General features: G+C 50.9%; 1 protein-coding gene across 1 annotated transcript in view; it reads right to left on the bottom strand.

Moving 5' to 3' along the window:
• Window positions 1–18,315, bottom strand: part of ZDHHC19 (zinc finger DHHC-type palmitoyltransferase 19) — a 101,750-nt gene that overhangs the window by 68,938 nt on the left and 14,497 nt on the right. The window contains exons 6-7 of the mRNA XM_055124499.1: window positions 17,084–17,169; window positions 16,604–16,796 (exon numbers count right to left, since the gene is read on the bottom strand). Of these exons, the coding sequence (XP_054980474.1) occupies window positions 16,604–16,796; window positions 17,084–17,169 (279 nt within the window). The remainder of the gene's footprint in view (window positions 1–16,603; window positions 16,797–17,083; window positions 17,170–18,315) is intronic.

Here is an 18,315-nt window from a genome sequence, read left to right as displayed (position 1 = left end):
CACCAAGTTCAGCAGCATCCCATCCCCCCATCTTCTCACCTTCTCTCTCTTTCTCTCTGGTAACCACAATTGTTTTTACTGAGTCTAGGAGTTAGTCTTGTTGGGCTTTGCCTGTTTATTGGGTTTTGATTTTAGGGGAGGAGGGTGAGAAGTTGGTGTCCCACCCTCTGTACTCAGGGCTTACTCCTGGTTCTGTGCTCAGAGATCACTCCTGGCAAAACTCAGGAACAATAAGACATGCAGGGGATTAAACCCAGATCTGTAAGTCTGCCGGTTTATTGGCTTTGTGATTTATACTCCACCAATGAGTGAGATCATCCAGTAACTGTCTCCCCTTCCTGGTCTGTTTCACTCAGCATAATCACCTCAAGTTCCACACATTTCATCCTCACAGGCACAATTTTATCTTTATTTTAAATGGCAGTCATCTCTACTGAGTATATATACCAGAGCATCTCTATCCAGTAGTCATCTGTCAATGGGCATTTAGGTTGATCCTAAATTCACAACAAGGCATAGTGAATAAAGATGCTATAAATATAGGGGTACAAATATCATTCAAATTAATGTATTGGGGCTAGAAAGACAGCAAGTGGGTAGGGCGCTCTCCCTGCACATGGTCAATCTGGCTTTGATCCCCTGTGCCACATACGGTCCCATGAATTCTACCTGGATTGATCCCTGAGTTCAGAGTCAGGAGTAAATCCTGAGCACTGCTGGATGTGGCTCCTTGTCCAAACAAAATTAAATTATGCATTCATTTCCTTCAAGTAAATGCCTGGTAGTGATATTGCAGGATCATATATAACTTCTATTTTTTTTAAAAAGGAATATCCAAGCTTTTTTCCAGTGAAGCTGCACCAACTTAGAATCCCACCAACAGAACATCAGAATTCTTGTTTCCCTGCTTTCCCTTCCAACTTTCCAACAAGTGTGAGTAAAAGCTCATTGTAGTTTTTATTTACATTTCAAGCACCTTTTTATATTTTACTTTTCCAAAACACTTGGTAGTGTTTTCCTTGTCTTTCTTTTTTCTTATTTATTCTTAGGCATTCTTCATGTATTCTGGACACCAATCTTACATTGGCTAATGTGTTGCAAATATTTTATGTCTCTTTGATTTATATTGTCATTTTACTAATATTATCCCCCTTTTAAATAAACCATTATTTTGGTAGTTTCAAGTTCACAGGAAAATTAGAAGAACTGAAAGTATAGCCTTCCTCATTACCCTCTGACCCCTTCTCACGTGCACGGAAACTCCCTACCCCCCTGTACCAATATCCCTCAGCAAATAGGTCCATTTGATTTTTTTTAAGCTTTGGGGGCCACATCTGGTGGTGCTCAGGGCTTACTCCAGGTTCTGTGCTCATGAATCACTTCTGGCAATACTCTGGGGACCAAATGTGGTGATAGAGATTTGAATCAGCATGGGCCTGGCAAGTACCTTAACCCCTATACTCTGTCTAGACCCTATTTATATTTTATTTTTTTTACCTCTTTCCTGTGTTTAAAAAAAATTAGGGCTCTGCTACATGCAGCAGTGCTCGAGGCTTACTCCTGGCTGTGCATTCAAGGGTCACTCCTGTGCTTGGAGGACCATACATAGGTGGCACCAGGGTTGGCTGAACCAGGGTTGGGCACATACAAGGAAAGCCCCTCAACTCCTGTATTATCTATTCCCTTCATGTTTTTCTTAACAGTGCTTTAAAAAATTATTGAAGACAAGGTCGGAAATACCCTCTGTGATATTAAAGCCAAAGGTATCTTCAAAGATGACACGGAACTAAGCAATCAAGTAGAAACAGAAATAAACAAATGGGACTATATTAAACTAAGAAGCTTCTGCACTGCAAAAGATACAGTGACCAAAATACAAAGGCAATCTACAGAATGGGAAAAGATATTCACCCAATACACATCAGATAAGGGGCTGATATCAAGGATATACAAGGCACTGGTTGGAATCTACAAGAAGAAAACTCCCAACCCCATCAAAAAATGGGGGATGGAAATGAACAGAAACATTCTCAAGGAAGAAATACGAATGGCAAAAAGGCACATGAAAAAATGCTCTTCATCACTAATCATCAGAGAGATGCAGATCAAAACAACTATGAGATACCACCTCACACCACAGAGAACAGCACACATCCAAAAGAACAAAAGCAACCGCTGTTGGCGTGGATGTGGGGAAAAAGGGACCCTCCTACACTGCTGGTGGGAATGCCAACTGGTTCAGCCCTTTAGGAAAACAGTATGGTCGCTCCCCAAAAAATTAGAAATTGAGCTCCCATTTGACCCAGCAATACCACTTCTGGGAATATATCCCGGAGAGTGCAAAAAAGTACAGTTAAAATGACATCTGCACTCGAATGTTCATTGCAGCACTGTTTACAATAGCCAGAATCTGGAAAAAACCCGAGTGCCTGAGAACAGATGACTGGTTAAAGAAACTTTGGTACATCTACACAATGGAATACTATGCTGCTATTAGAAAAGATGAAGTCATGACCTTTGCATAAAAGTGGATCAACATGGAAAGTATCATGCTAAGTGAAATGAGTCAGAAAGAGAGACAGATATAGAAAGATTGCACTCATCTGTGGAATATAAAATTAAATAACAGAATAGAAAAATAACACCCAATACCAGTAGAGATAAGTATCAGGAGGTTGGCTCCAAGTCTTGGAAGCTGGCCCCACATGCTGGAGGAAGGGGCAACTTGCATAGAGAAGGGAACACCAGGTAAAGTGTGGTTTGAGGACCTGCACAGGATGGGAGATGCACTCTGAAAATAGAATATAGACCAAACACGATGGCCACGTAGTGCCTCTGTTGCAAACCACAACACCAAAAAGGAGAGAGAGAGAGAGAGAGAGAGAGAGAGAGAGAGAGAGAGAACAAGGGGGAACGCCCTGCCACAGAGGTGGGGTGAGGCGGGGGGGATGGAGTGGGAGGGTGGGAGGGATACTGGGAACATTGGTGGAGGGGACTGGGCACTGGAGGGATATGAACAAAATGCAAACATGAAAGTTCACAAGTTTGTAACTGTAACTCATGGTGATTCACTAATAAAAAATAAATAAATAATAAAAAATTATTTGTACCCCAAAAAGAGTCTCCAGTGCTCCCTTCTCCAGAGTTTATATAGATTCTGTCTGTAAATTCATTAATTAATGGACTGGAATTGAGTTCGGAGACTGCTGTGTCATGGGGATCTAAAATGGGATCTGTTTTTCTGTTTTTCTGTTTAAAATCTGCCCTGTTTTTCCCTCAGGGTTATTGTGAAGATGAGAAGAGAAAAAATGCATGTGAAGGAATAGGTGCTGAGAACTATCACAGCTGTGCCTCTGATGCTGACTGAACAGGGAAGAGAAAGCCATTTACCAAGAGGCAAATGGTTTCAGTCCTTGATTACTTCATGAACTGGTCATAGGTTAGCTCACCAATAGGCCAATAGAAAGCCAATGGCTGTCCTCTTGGGCCTTTCCCAGAAAGTAAGTTCCAATAAAAACTACTGGAGTTGCCTCTCCTGCTTCACCCCTGCACACTCCACTGCCACCTTGCAATTGCTAATGAGGTTGCAAGTGAGCCTTGAGTTATGGGAGAAGATTAAGTGGCACTGTTAGTTAAGAAAAAATTTTCACCTAAGTATGTGAGTAGCAGGATTCATAGCTGTCAGAAACTGCGCTGAGATGGTGGGGGCTCCACAGGGAACTTTCTGCACCTGCTTGCAGGCTGGATCCCACCCCAACCAGCGAAAACAAGAAAACAAGAGCTGTGGTCCCTTGACCCTGTGAAGGGGGGATGTAGGGTCACCTTCAGAGACCAAGATGTCAGACTGGAGGGTACAGGTCTGTGGGGTGCAAGGCTGGGAGCCCCGAGGGCACAGACTCACTAAGGAAGCTGCAGAGTCAGATGTGGCACATGGCTGCAGAAGGCGAAAAATTGTTCATGTTCCTTGAAACATCATGTGGGAGCCGAAGCCTGTGCTGCCTTCTCACTAGGACTTCGACTCTGTGTCAGCACTGGGGCAGGGGTGCAGGGAGGGGAGGATGGGAAAGGGGCTCAGGAGTACACTGGGGGGATGGACATGTGATCATTGTCTTGGTTATGACTGGACACAAGAGTCACAGGTATGCATGTGTCAAAACATATCAAGTTGGACGCTTTGACTTAACTCTCCAGCTTAGTCAGTTACAGCTGTTAAAAATCACAAATAGGCCAAACTCATGTGTTCAGGGCTTACTCCTTATTAATTATTAACATTATCCTCTCTTTTAAATAAACCATTTTAGGCAGTTTCAAGTTCACAGGAAAATTAGAAGAACAGAAAGTATAGCCTTCCTCATTACCCTCTGACCCCTCTCCCACATGCACAGATAACCCCTACCCCCCTGTACCCACACCCCCCAGAAAGATAGGCAGTACAAGAGTTAAGGTGCTTGCAGTACATGTGCCTGACCTTGGTTTGAGCCCCCAGTACAGGTCCCCTGAGGACTACTAGGAATAAACCCTGAGCACAGAGCCAGGGGTAAGTCCTAAGCACGACCAATCCAAAAATCACAAAAACTGTGTTTTAGTAATTAGTTTCATATGTGTGTTCATAGAAGAAAAACTGGAACAATGATTTCCTAAAGGGTTAACAGGATTTTAATTTCCTCTTTTTTTAAAAAAAAATACTAGATTCCCCAGCTCTCTGCACCCCCCGCCCCCCAAATATCTATTACTTTGAATCAGAAATGAAAGTGTGTACTGGGCCCCTAGAGAAAACTCAGTGGCAGAGCACCTGTCTTGCAAATGTGAGGCCCTGAGATTGGATCCCCAACACCACCCCACATGCCAAAGTGCCATCATCTTAGCTCTGCAACTTGGGATCCCCGGTGCCAAAGATGCCTGTGATCTCTGGTGTGCTCCAACCATGAATGTAAGCATCTGGGAGCCCCAAGCACCATATCCAAGTGTGTCACTTCAGTTATCACAGAAGTGATAGCAGTAACAGAAAGGTGGGGTGGGGTAGCTGCTTAAGCACTGCTTCATGTGAATGAGCCCTAGGTCATCCCTAGGAACAACGACAATATTCCCGAGCACCAACCACATATGTCCCCAAACCAAAAACAAAAAAATAAATAATGCTCCTATATACATAGGGTTCTGGAGGTATAAAAAATACTGAAAACCTCCAGAACCCAGCCACAGCCATGCTAAGGCCACTCTCCACATGCTCGAATGAGCCTCATGCATGAAGGAACCGACAGAGGAACCCAGGTATATGGGACCCGTGGCTAGATCTCCAAGCCTGCTCAGACCAGGACTGGGCCTCCTCCACCCAGATCCCCCTTTTTTTCCAGTAGTTAGACAGTCACACCCACAAACTGCTCCCGGCACTGTGTAATTCCGTCAACCACCAAGATCCAGAGACTATAAAACAAAGCTCCCAGAAAACCTCTTATTGTCTAGTTCTTCCTCTTGGAGAACCCGGCAAGCTACCAAGAGTATCCTGCCCGCATGGCAGAGCCTGGCAAGCTCCCCGTGGTATATTCAATATGCTGAAAATAGTAACAATGATGGATCTCATTCCCCTCACCCTGAAAGAGCCTCCAATGTGGCACCAGTGGGAAGGACGAGTAAAGAGAGGCTGCTAAAATCTCAGGGCTAGGATGAATGGAGACATTACTGGCGCCCGATTGAGCAAATCAATGAACAATGGGATGACAGTGATACAGTAAATCAGGAACCTAGATGTGTGAGTTTGATTTTTCCAAAGGAGATACCTAAAATAATTTAGTCAACACCATGTAATCTCATCAACGGCCAAGATTCAGAGACTATGAAACAAAGCCTCAGAAGAGAGCAATGCAGGATCTTGCATGGAGAGCCTGACAAGCTACCCATGGCATATTTGATATGCAAAAAACAGTAACAATAATGGGCCTCATTCCCCTGTTCTGAACACGACAGGGTTGAATGAGACATTACTGGTGTCCGCTCAAGCAAATCGATGAGCAACGGGATGACAGTGATACAGTGATATACATGGGGATGACAGTAGCAATCACAATATGTGCCAAAATCATAACTGTCAGCCAACAAATAGTGGGATTACAGGAGAGGGGTGGGGGAAGAAAGTTCAGGCCAAAGGTGACACCAGGATGGGGTGAGGGTCATGGTCACTTCAGAGGCAATGGTGTGCAGTAACTTCGTACATCAATATCACAAATGCACCCACTTGAACACTACTGTGACCCTGTCACCTAAACTATGATTAATACCGTTCTTCTAGATATTCCTATATGGGATGCCAGAGAGATGGCGCAGTGGACTGGAAGCTCGTGTCTTGAGCTCTAGTCACACATTATCTCCTGAGTACCTCCAGATGCCAAAGCTGATTGGAGGAAAAATAAAAGCAAACTAAGTCCCAGGGAACTTGTGGAAACCTCGGTGTGGGTGGGCTCATACAGGGAGTTTCAGGAGTGGATGGCAGTGGCCACTTGGCATGCTGTCTGTTTTCCACGCTGGCATCTGAGACCTACTCACTGTAGGGCCTGGCTCTCAGGTGCTTCAGTCTCCTTGACTATACTAGTGCAGGATCGCAGAAGCTTCTGGAAGTGCTTAGTGTTCAATGAGCCAATCCAGGTGGCTTGAAAGTGAGTTCCTAGGGCAAGGGAAGACTGTTCTTTGCTCTTCTGCCTCTTGGCATCAAGGTATTAAGAATAGACTTGGCATAAGAAAGGTACACAGTTGTTTTAAGAACAACTTTTTATAGCTGATAGAGTTAAATATTAAAAGCATAGAATCAACAACACTGAAATCATGACACCCAAACTTTAATAACCAAAGTTAAAAAGCTGTCAAGATGTCAGGCTGGCGGTGGGAGCTGGAGGACGCTTGGGTGGGACCGATGATGGAACATGATGTCCAAAACCCAATTATAATTAACTTTGTAATTCATCAAGCTTTAGTGAAATAAAATTTAGGAAAATTTGAGTTTTCTAAAGATAAAAGCAAAGAGAAGGTGATGGGTGTGAGGGCTAGAGTGCGTGCTCTGCAGGCAGGAGGCCCCGGTGCATTGGCGTCAAGCAATGAGCGAGTAGCAGCTAGAAATAAGTAACTAGATAAAATAGCCAGATCATCTCTGAGACAGAAGCGGCCCCTCTGTCAGGTGTAGCTCTGCTTAGCTGGCTAGTCTCTGAGCCAGCAGGAGCTACCACTGGAGGTCTCCCATTGCCTGCTCCTTGCACTCCTCATCCCCATCTCCTTTGCCTTCTGAGTGACTCTGAGTCTTCTTCACAGTTCAAGGACTAGGACCAGTGTGGACGCCCTCCTCCCTGACTGTGGCTTCCCCTCACCCCTTCAATTCTGCCTGGCATCTTCCCCTTTCCTTGCATCCCCCAGCACTGCCCAGGACTCCCTCGCCTGTCCACAGTCCTTTGTCTTGGCATGCTGCTCTGAGCTGGCAGGGTTTGGTTGCCCTGCAACACTGCTGCGTGGCAATGGGGTGGTTTACAAATTTTCCTTTGCCTGTTTCCTCCAGTATCAATCCAGCTGAGTCCCCCTGCTCCAGCTCACAGGAAAAGTGCACAATACCTGAAGCCTTGAAGCCTCACACAATACAGCCGAAACCAAATTCCCCTCCCTTGCCTGCACCCTCTGGAAGAAAGGACACTTATTGACATCTGCTCTGCACCCAAATGTGGTCACCAGCATATAAGGTCCAGCTCTTTACTGGCACCCTTCGGTATGTTTGAGGCGTCTGCAGTCAGCTCTCCTCACCAGCTCCAGCTCCTGCCCCCTACAAGCCCCGCAGGGCTCTAAGCTCCACGAGGCCAAGTTCATCCCCTTCATCTCCTGTCCTGTCTTTTCCTTTCCACCCTGTGCAGAGGGTCAGCTCCCATGCATGCTTGCTTGTTCATGCTGTTTGTACCAGCCCTTGGTACCTATAGGCAGCAATAGAACAAGGGCAGAGGAACAGGCCAACACCAGACTTTTCCCAGGAGAAAACACACCATAGGCTGGATTGGGGGCGGCTGTAGCAAAGGTAATATCTGTGTGGAGCTAGTAGGTAGGTGTGGTGCAGCTGAGAATTGGCGGCTCTCCTTCTCCCTGACCACCTTATGCGGGCTAGAGGCCCAGGGAGGGTTGGACCAGAGTGGGGTACTTCCTTCCTTCTCCAATTCTGAAGGCCTGGGGCACCCAGCGGGACAGGTTTCTGCTTGTCCTTGTCTCTGCCTGACTCTCTGTGTCCCTTCTGGCCCCAGCACTCCTGCTATCTCTCCTGCCCCAGGCTGAGGTCAGCCAGTCTGATGCAACTCTCTCTGGATGGACGACAAGCTGCTGCTGGCACAGCACAGCTCATCAACAGTAGAGGTGAGGACGAGAAGGAAAGAAGGCAGTTCTGACATGAGAATCGCTGGAGATGGGAAATGTGCGTCCAGTGTAGAGCATCAGATAGTCTGACACTCTCGCCAAGCAGAGGAAATCCCAGCTGTGGGGGCAGGCACAGGGACAGCACTAGAAATCCTCTTTATTCCTGCAGCAGCTTCCCAGGGCTCAGGTCTGCTCAGCTCCAGGGGCAAAGACGCAGAGCCAGCTGTGGTAGGAGCCTATCACTCGCTGGGGCTCCACTGAGACAGGAGGGCATCCATCAGTCACATTCCTACCATGTGGTGCTGCAGGGAGGTGGTGAGCGACCTTTGGCCTGCCTGGCACTTAATACTTGTGTTCCCAGGAACCTGATCTCCAGGGTGTGGAGGTAGTCAACAGTAGTGCACACTCCTGACATGGGTTAGGTCCTGGGCTTGATGAAACAAATTACTGCCCACCTGACTGTCCTCCTTCTTCCTCATGAGACGTAAGTCCACCAAGGCAGGGGCACTTCAGAGCTCCCTGTGTTGGCTTTTGGTTTGGTTTATGACCACACCTGGCAGTGCTCAGGGCATACTCTTAGCTCCATGCTCAGGGATCACTGAGTGCTAAGGGGACTGTAAGTGGAGCCAGGGACCAAGCCAGGGCCAGCTGCGTGCAAGGCAAACACCTTAACCCCTGCACTATTTCTCCAGCTCCAGACCCCCATTTGTTTCTGGTTACTAGGCTGAAGCTGGAAGGGTGCTAGGGCCCTTTTCTGACCCAAAATAGATTGAAGGAAATGAGAGGCTTGATTCTAATTTGAGACTCAAGTCTGACAGTTGGGCAGGCTGCAGGTAGCCACTCCTGCCCAACCCAGAAAGGAAGTGGGAGGGGGGAAGGGAAAGCGGGGGAAGGGGCAGAGAAGTATGCAGAAGGGGGAGTATCAGGAGGGGGAAGTGCTTTTCAGCTGGAGAGCAATCAGTGGTGGTGGTCCTACCCAAACCAGCATCGAGAATCCTTCTAAACAGGGAAACACTGGATCTTTTTTTTTCAACTTTTTATTAGTGAATCACTGTGGGATACAGTTCCAGATTTACAAACTTTCGTGCTTGCATTTCAGTCAATGATCAAGTACCCATCCCTCTACCAGTGCCCATTCTCTACCACCAATGCTCCCAGTATCCCTCCCACCACCACCACCCCATGCCCATCACCCCACCCTGCCTTGGTAACAAGGCATTCCCTTTTGTTCTCTCTTTCTTTTGCACTAGAGGCATTGAATGGCCATTGTGTTCGATCTATAGTCTATATTCAGTTTGCATCTCCCAACCCAAGGTTTACTCCATGACTTGGAAGTCAACCTCAAATGCTGGGGGAAAAGGCAGCTCAGATAGAGAAGGGAAAACCAAGTAAAGGGTATTGGAGGACCAACCCTGGCTCTTCTGTAGGGAGTATTTGATGATGTTTCTGGGCTTTTCAAAATACATACACATATTTTTGGCTTGGGAAACAACCAGCAGTGTTCAGGGGCTACTCCCTGGTTTTGTGTTCTGAGATGGCTCTAGGCGGTGCTCAGAAGACCATGTGGTGGTGGAATTGAACGCAGGGATCCATATACAAAGCATGAGCTTCAGTCTGGTGAGGCTGTCTAGTCCAAGTTCCACCCCCTCGACCATCCCATACGGTCCCCTATGCACTGCTGGGGGTGATTCCTGAGTGCAGAGCCAGGAGTAAGCCCTGAACACTGCTGAGTGTGGTCCCAAAAAGAAAAATAAAGTCCATTTCAGCACCTCCTGATAAATACATTGTGAGAATGCAATGCTTACTGAGTGGCGTATTCCTACGATCCCAGTTTAGTCTTTTGATCAGCTCCTTCCAGGATGACAGCAAACTTTGAGGGGTTTCCCTTCTAGGGTTCCCTTCTTACCCTGTGCCCGCCCTCTCCATTCCTACCCAGTTCCTCACAGCAGGGTACAAGAAGTGTCAGCCAAGGTTCTCAGGGGATCCCTGGAGGCACTCTCCTTTCCTGAAGAAGTCAGCTTGGGGACACCCTTTGGAGTAGGCTTGGGACAGACAGGTCTGGCGCCTAGTCATCTCTCCACTCTCCCTGGGGCCTGGACCCTTGGCATTCGGCTCTGCCACTCCCTTACATGAATAAGTGCTCCTTTTCCTCATGTCTATACTTTATTATGGTGGTGGTGGCAGTGGCATGGGTGCTGCCAGGGATGGAAGCCAGGAACACACACATGTAAAGCAAGTACTCGCTCTACTGCTGAGGTACATGCTGGACCTGTCAGTCATTATTGTTTCATCTGCTTTTTCTTTCTGGTGCCAGCACTCAGCAAGACCCTGAATTTTCTGGTGAGGCCTCTAAAAGAATAATTGAATCATGGGAAGTTAGCCCATGAGCTGGGCTGGGAGTGGGGATGAGCAGGGAATGTTTACCTCTCTACGCACATTTTAAATGACTACATTTCCCATGTCAATCCCACTGCTCCAATGCTGGGAACAACACCTGGGCTGGGTGATGGCTCAGAGGCAGAATAAGCTTGGGGTCAGTGAGGCTGCAAGCTCCACCCCTAGCACAGCCCCACTTGTCCAAGGTTGTCACTTCAAAGACCTTCCTGTGGGCTCCTGTGGGCTTCAGCTTCCCCTTTCACAGATGTGGTCACAGCAGCTCTGAGCCACACAGCAGCCAAGCCTACTTCCCCATCAGCTCCCAAGGCCCAGCCTGCACCCTGCAGCATTTTGCCATCCTGCCTGGAAAAGGGCCACAGGACAGAGTCTGTGGTGTTGGTGGCTGAGCTACCAGCTTCTAGAAATGACTGGGGGAGGCCATTTTCCAGCCCAGTGCCAAGGGTCCTGCCTGATTTGGTGAATGAATGTTCCCTCACTGCACTAGGGGACATGAATAAGTTCTGCCTGATGCTGTCCCCTAACATCTTGTCCCCAGACCAGGCCAAATCCCTCTTCCCCAGACACTGAGTCATGGGCCCCCAGGTGGTCAGGCCGGGCAGCCCGCAGACTCTGTAGATAGAAGTGGAGGCCCAAGCCCGCCCAAGGCAGAGCTTCCCCAACAGCCACGGGGAACCTAAGTGGAGGTGCTGAGTTCTCGCAGTGTTTCCGACTCTGTTGTCACCAGTGTGACACTGTAGCCCATGGAAGGAAGGACACAGGCTCTGGCTCCCACAGCTGCAGATGGGTGTGGCGAGGGCCAGCCCAGCTTTCCTTGCTCTTCTCTCAAGGAGACCAAAGAGGCCGCCAGCAGAGGCCCGCCCTTTCAGTTCCTGAATTGGGAACCTCCCAACTCAGTTGCAGATGCCTGCCAGGCCAGAAGGCCCAGTGAAGGGTGTGGGGGGAGGAGCCGCAGACAAAGGCACCCTGTGCTGGGCCAAGAGAGCAGTTCTTCCGTTTCGGAGAAGAACAGCTAAGCCTTACTACCTGAGAGCTGTCAGTCCCTTGCATTCCAGGAAGCCAAGTCCAGAAAGGGTGGGGAGAGGACACAAGAGGGAGTGTGAAAGCAGTGGGGGGCCAGAGGGGTGGGCGAGAGTCCGTGTGAGGGGCCGGAAGGCAGGGCTGTATCTGGTCCCAGAGCTGCTCATTTTCCTCTATGACCATCACTCACTCACCACAAAGCAGAAGTCATGAGGGTTTCCTCACAGCCCACTCCTGCTAAGCCGCAGGGCATACTCTTGGGGGCCCTCTCTCTGCCCCCTTGGAGACTAACGGCTGCCATCTCCACGCCCTGGTGACCTGGACACAGACTCAGGCTGTTTCCTGGCAAAATCACAGACACTTCCCTGCACATGGCCACCCTGCTGCGCCCCCAGCCCCCAGAGGTAGCTGAAGGCTCTGCTGCCACGGGGCTGGGGGACGGTTCCTGGGCTACAGACGCTGTCCAGAGAAAGGCTGGATGCAGGACACTGTGGAGGGCCCGGGCCATAAGGGGCAGGTTCCCAAGTGCTCCCTGCCCAACTCCAGGTTCAGCACCCTGGGAAGGGAGCACAGGCCTTGGAATCCTGGGGAAGAGACGGGGTTCTGGGAGCAGAGGAGAGAAGCAGGGATAGTGGGGGGGAGGGTGCTGTATCCCCCTTTCAATTAACAACCTGAGGTGGGGGTGTTGTGAGGATTCAGGATTCAGCAATAAACCCCTCAGGGCACTCTCATCCCGTGCTCAAAACAGGTTTCATTGCCCAAATGGGGGCCCTGGCAATCCTCTGACCCCCACTGCCCCCTTCCCCACCCCACTTTTTCATCACAGTGGCCAAGCCTGAGGGCGCAATCCTGGGCCAAGAGGGTCCCCAGAGAGGTTCTATGTGAACAGGGAGGGCTAGGATTCAGGCTCCAATCCCACATGGCACATCCCACCGGGGCCCCACCCGGCCACACCCCCAGCCACCTGCAGGGCCCTCTTGGGTGGGGCGGGCAGGGTGGGCCTGGGAGGCATCAGGGTGTCATTATCACTCCCCACAGAGCTCCCGAATGCTGAGCCCTAACTTATCACCCAGGACCAGTGCTCCCCAAGCAGGGTCCCCCAGAAAGGGATGGAAGAGGCGGTCTGCCAAACAGGATACACCCCTTGTCAGTCATTCTTCTCATTGCCAGTGAAACTGGAGGGAGGAGGGGCAGCTGGCTGAGGGAACCAAGAATCCCTCCAGCTCTATGTCAGGATGCCTTGAGCCTGAGGGAGTGATGATCCCCAATTCCAGGCGAGTCTCGCGATGGCAGCCCAAGTGGAAGCAGCAGAGTCGGTGTGCAGCTGTGCTTCATACCCTACAGCATGCTCCTGGCCTCTCCTCTGCCCTGCGACAGGTGCTTAAACCCAGGTGTTTCTGGGTTCCCCAGGTCAGAGTCCACCCTTCATGGGGCTCGAGGAGCAGGGCACCTCCTGGGGGTCTAGACATGTGGCCTGAGCAGGGCAGGGCTTGCTCCCTGGTTGCAGCAGGGGAACAAGGACCTCAAGGCATGTGGACAGCAGCCCATCAGGTGAGACCTCCCCTCCTGAAGCAAGGGGCAAGGTCCAAGGACACAAGAAGCAAAACCAGGGACCAGGAAAGGGGCGGGGCAAAGAGAGAAGCCTCCAGGCTGGTGGGGGAGAGCTCTGAGGGGCCTGGCACTGTGAGGGGTGCAGGGCAGGCAGAATTGGAGGAGCCTAAGCAAGAAATGCGCCTAAAGAAATCCTCAAGCTCCCCACCTGAGAGGGACCAGAGAGGACCCCTTCTCCACTTCTGAATCCACATTCTCAGGGTTCCAGTTTCTCCCAAGACTGAGGGATGTTCTACCTTTGCCTAGTAAGGAAACTGAGGTCCAGGTCTAAGGCTGAGCCATGTGTGTCTTATGATTTGGAAAGCCCTTCTTGCCTGAGGTAGGGTGAGGTCCCTGAGAGCAGGAGGCAGGGCCCTGGGCACGTCACCCTAAGAAACTGCCCCTGCTCTGTACCAGGCAGAAGTCCCTCTCCAGAACCCAGGCTCTGGTTTTCTTAGCCCCACATGGGCAGGCACCACTTCTGTGCCAGCCAGTTCCATGAATATTCCCCTAGCCAGGCCATGGCCTCAGTTCGGCGTTTCTTCCTCTCTGGCCCAGGTACAGGTCACCCAAGAGCTTCTCCTTAGTGCTGGGAAGCCCAGCCTGAGCTGGACCCTTCATACATTGGCACACACACCTGCATGTACATACAGAGTCATGTATGCATGCATGCACATGTGTGCACATGCACATACATGCTCATGAACTCTTATACACATATGTGCACACACGCATGGAAGGCATACAGATTCATGTACAATGCAGACACCTGGGTGTAAAGGCTCAAAAGTTTTCAGACCTCCTTCCCCCTACTGCATTCCCATCCACCTACATGAACTGAAGCTTCAGCCTTCCCCGAGGGGCGTGGCACCCTCAGCTCTCCCCTGAGACACTGGGCCCAAGGACTTGAATGTGGCCATCAAAGCTGTTTGCAGCATGGGCACTTGCAGCCTCCCAGAATCCAAAGAGAAGAGCTGAGAAAAGTCTTAGTCTGGAACAGGCACTAGGGCCAGGGCAAAGGGGAGCAGAAAGAACTGGAGTCCTGGCGCTGAGCAAGACTGCCCAGAAGCGCAGAAGTCAGACCTGAACTGGGGGTGGGGGCAAGGATCCCCAGGATAGCCCAGGAGGTGAGGCCCCACTCACTAGAAAAACACAGCACACAGGTGCATACATCCCCATAGACCCTGGGGGTCTTCCCTTTCCCCTTTTCCATTCCCACCTCACCTGGGCACAAGAATGGCAGGAAACAGGGATGATGCCCATCTTCAGGCAGCTAGCAGGTAGGATCATATGGGGTTGTCACTGTCACTGTCATCCCGTTGCTCGATTTGCTTGAGCGGGCACCAGTAACGTCTTCATTGTGAGACTTGTTGTTATTGTTTTTGGCATATCGAATACACCACAGGGAGATTGCAAGGCTCTGCCATGCAGGCGGGATACTCTCGGTAGCTTGCCCTTGCCGGGATCTCCGAAAGGGATGGGGAAATCAAACCCGGGTCGGCCATGTGCAAGGCAAACGCCCTACCCGCTGTGCTATCACTCCAGCCAATCATGTGGGACGTTTGATTAAAATGCACACTTTGATCTGCCCTCTCCCTGGAGGGCATTCTGAGTGGATGTCTGGGAGCCCAGGAAACTCTCAGGTGGCCATTGGCAAATTCACCGGGCAGGAGAAAAGAACTGTAAAGATCGTGTCTGCATTCCTGGGTGCCTGCCACGTGCCAGATGATTTCAATGAACCTCCTCAGTTCACTCACCAGCAACCTGGGAAAGGTGCCGTCGGTTCAGCTCCCAAGATCCCACACTGCCCCCTAGAGGAGCCAGGGGAAGGAGGCACTGTCAGGGCAAGCCCAGCAGGGAGGGCGTTTACCAGGGGTTCCGTCCCCAGCATCCCATAGGGTCCTCAGCACCGCTGAAAGTGGCCCTTGAGCATCACTGGGTGTGCCCGCAGCAGGGGAGCCCTACTTGCCCAAGACACTCACCACTGGGCTCGACCTAGTAGGTGGGGGAGCGGCAGGAAGGAGACGGCACATTAGGAGCTCCCTTCCCTGACAATTTTCTCCTCAGGAGATAGGTCAGACTTTCCTTGGCCTTCTCCCCATAACTTCCTGCTTCACTTGTTACGATGGAGGTCGAGTTGTGGTACTTGCACACTTGGTTGTGGTACTTGCCAGAGTTTGCACACATGCCCAGGTATGGGGTGGGGGCGAGGGATCACAGGCCCAGAGTCCAGAAACCACAGTCAATGAGGGAAGCAGTGTCAGAGATGAAAGCCACATGTGACCAAGGTCAGATTCAATGTAACCCTCCAAGGGACATTATCCCAGGACAAACAGGTCACTTGCTGCTCCCCACGCAGGAGACAGTGGCAGAGTTAAGGAGGCAGCACGGGCATTTAATGAGCCACGGTGGGGGTGGTCCAGGCACTCCTGCCAGGGGCTGGATGAGAGCACAGAGGCCTCCACGCCAAGCTCTCAGGAGGCTCCTGGCCTCTCCTGGTGTGAAGAGGCAAAAGGTAGACTGAGGTTCTTCTGGAAGCCTCTCGAAGCAGAGGTGGTGCTGGGCTGGCGTGAAGCTGAACATAATACAGGGCAATGAGGGGCTGTCTCCCACTCCCCAGCTCCATAGCTCATGGGCAACCCTCTGGAGATCAGGAACCTGGCCCAACACCTGCAGCCTCACTCCCCAAGGAGAGAGAGTGGACTGAACCCACAGGCTGTACTGCCAGGGCCCTGGGGTGCAGCAATTAACTCCCATTTAATTCCTGATGCTCCAGTTACTTTCTATATTGGGCTTCAGAGTGATAAAAGAAAAGGTCTTTTCAGAAACCTCCACCTCCAAATAATAAAGCAGGGGACAGAGTCCGTCTTCTTTGTATGACTGGAGACTAGGGTGGATAAGGCAAGGGAATGGTGTTTCCCTGGCTTCGGGGTCCCGGGGCACATGGGAGGCTTTGCTTGCCCAGATGTCCCAGGGTCTGCAGGACCCTCCCTCAAACTTGGAGCTCCAGCTTCACTGCTGACTCATCATGGTGGACATTTCCCCAGCACCCAGCCATTTGTGGCTACTGCACTCACATGCACAAACACACACACACACTTCCCCCCACACACACACACACTCTTACACACATTCACACACACATACACAATACACACCCTATACACCCTGCAGTTCACACACACACACACACACACACACACACACACACACACGGAGCATTTCTTACCTCCTGGAGGGTGGTAGCCTCACCACTCCCTTGGGGACCTTCTCTCTGGAGGCCCAAAGGCTGGGGCTGGGAGCTCGTCACAGAAGATGCAGGGGGGCTGAGTGTTGAGGGGAATGAAAGGAGATGTGGGGCCTGCCTGGGAACCCAGGGAGTGCCCACCGCTCTCTGCAGGCGGACAGCTTCAGCCATATACCTGGGGAGCAAGCCAGAGGCAGCGATCAGTCCAGGTGCCCTGCCCCTCAGCTTGGGGAGCAGGCAGTGCAGGGCTAGCCTTCCTCCATGCTGCAGTGTCCCTTGACCCCACTTCTTGGGGCACATGCCCACAAAGGCAAAGGTGGGGGTGCTCCAAAGACTCCCACATGCTCTGGAGAAAAGCTGGGCCAGGTGAGAGCAGTCAGGAGAGATGACAGTACCCCCACCCCACTTGACAGCTCCCCCCACCGGGGGGGCCAAAGCTTGGCCTTGGGTTCATCAACTCACTTGCTTCCCAGTGGTGCACAAATCGCTAAGTACCAGTTTCTGGCGCAGCCGTGGTCGAAGGGGTTGTATCCCTGAATATATCTGCACTGAGGGAGGTGGACAGGAAGAGGGGCTCAGAGTCATAGGGGCAGGATGGGCTGCACCATCAAGACCCCATCAACATCCCCCCTCAGCCCCATCAACAGCCCCCCTCAGCCCAGCACTGCAGCAATCCAAGGAGAAGGTGGCCCACCCACTTCTCAGTCATTCCCCAGACACCTGCACCCAAGACACGAGCCTGCTCAGAGTGCACCTCCCAGTGGCATGGCACTAACCTCCCAGCCTCTCTCTCAGGGCCACACACGGCTGCTTTCCCCATCAGACGCTGGGATGTTCTGTAGGGGTTGCACTAGTCCAGACAGTCTCACCCACCTTCATGTTTTCTGACTTTCTCCAGAAGAGATATTCTAAGGGGACCCAATTCATTGCCCCTAACAAGATTGTGTGATCTCAGAAACTCTTCCCTGGGATGGGGGTAAGGGGCGCTAACTCTTTCCTGATGGTTCACTGCTATAAAGACCAAAGGCCTGTAACCCCCAGACTCCCTCCACTAGGTACCACACCCCCACCTGTCAGTCTCACCCCTTCCTGAGCAACCATCCTCCAGCCCCCAGGATACCAAGAGCTACAAGATATTTGCCATACCCCAAAGTTATCTGGTGGCACCTCACCCCTGTGTCCCTTTAGGTGAGTACTGGGACTTCATTGCTGGTCCCCAAGGAATGGCAGAGGAAACCCCACAGGGGAGGGGGGTTCTCAGGAGGAGAAGGTCCACTCCAGGAGGTCCTACTGCTGTCCAAAAGCAGCCCTGCTCCCTGGAGTGAGACCGACCTACTTTGTAAGGGTTTGAAGCATTGAAGTAGGACTGGCATACCACAATCCTAAGAACAAATGGCTATAAGTGTCAAATTTGTCAATTTGACAATCAGAACATTCAATGGCTTGCAATTGGACTGATTACTACTCCTCCAGGATTCAGAAGGAAATGGTTGCTCCGTGGCTAAAGGAATGATCCCGGCTGGACAGTATCACGGTCATAGATGCATCATGCAGCACCCTTTCCCCTCTCACACCATCTGAAACCTCAGTGGAAGTTGCAGTTTCTTTCCCACAGGTGGCCCCTGGGTTTCCCAGGGGTCCTCCTGCTCCCATCTCGCCTCAAGCCTCCTTTTCCTGACAGGCATCTTCTCACC

The sequence above is a fragment of the Sorex araneus genome, chromosome 2 (assembly GCF_027595985.1).
Source record: "Sorex araneus isolate mSorAra2 chromosome 2, mSorAra2.pri, whole genome shotgun sequence".
In the NCBI taxonomy this organism is placed as follows: Eukaryota; Metazoa; Chordata; class Mammalia; order Eulipotyphla; family Soricidae; genus Sorex; species Sorex araneus.
The sequence above is the reverse complement of the archived record's forward strand: the minus strand, read 5'-3'. Positions and strand labels throughout refer to the sequence as shown.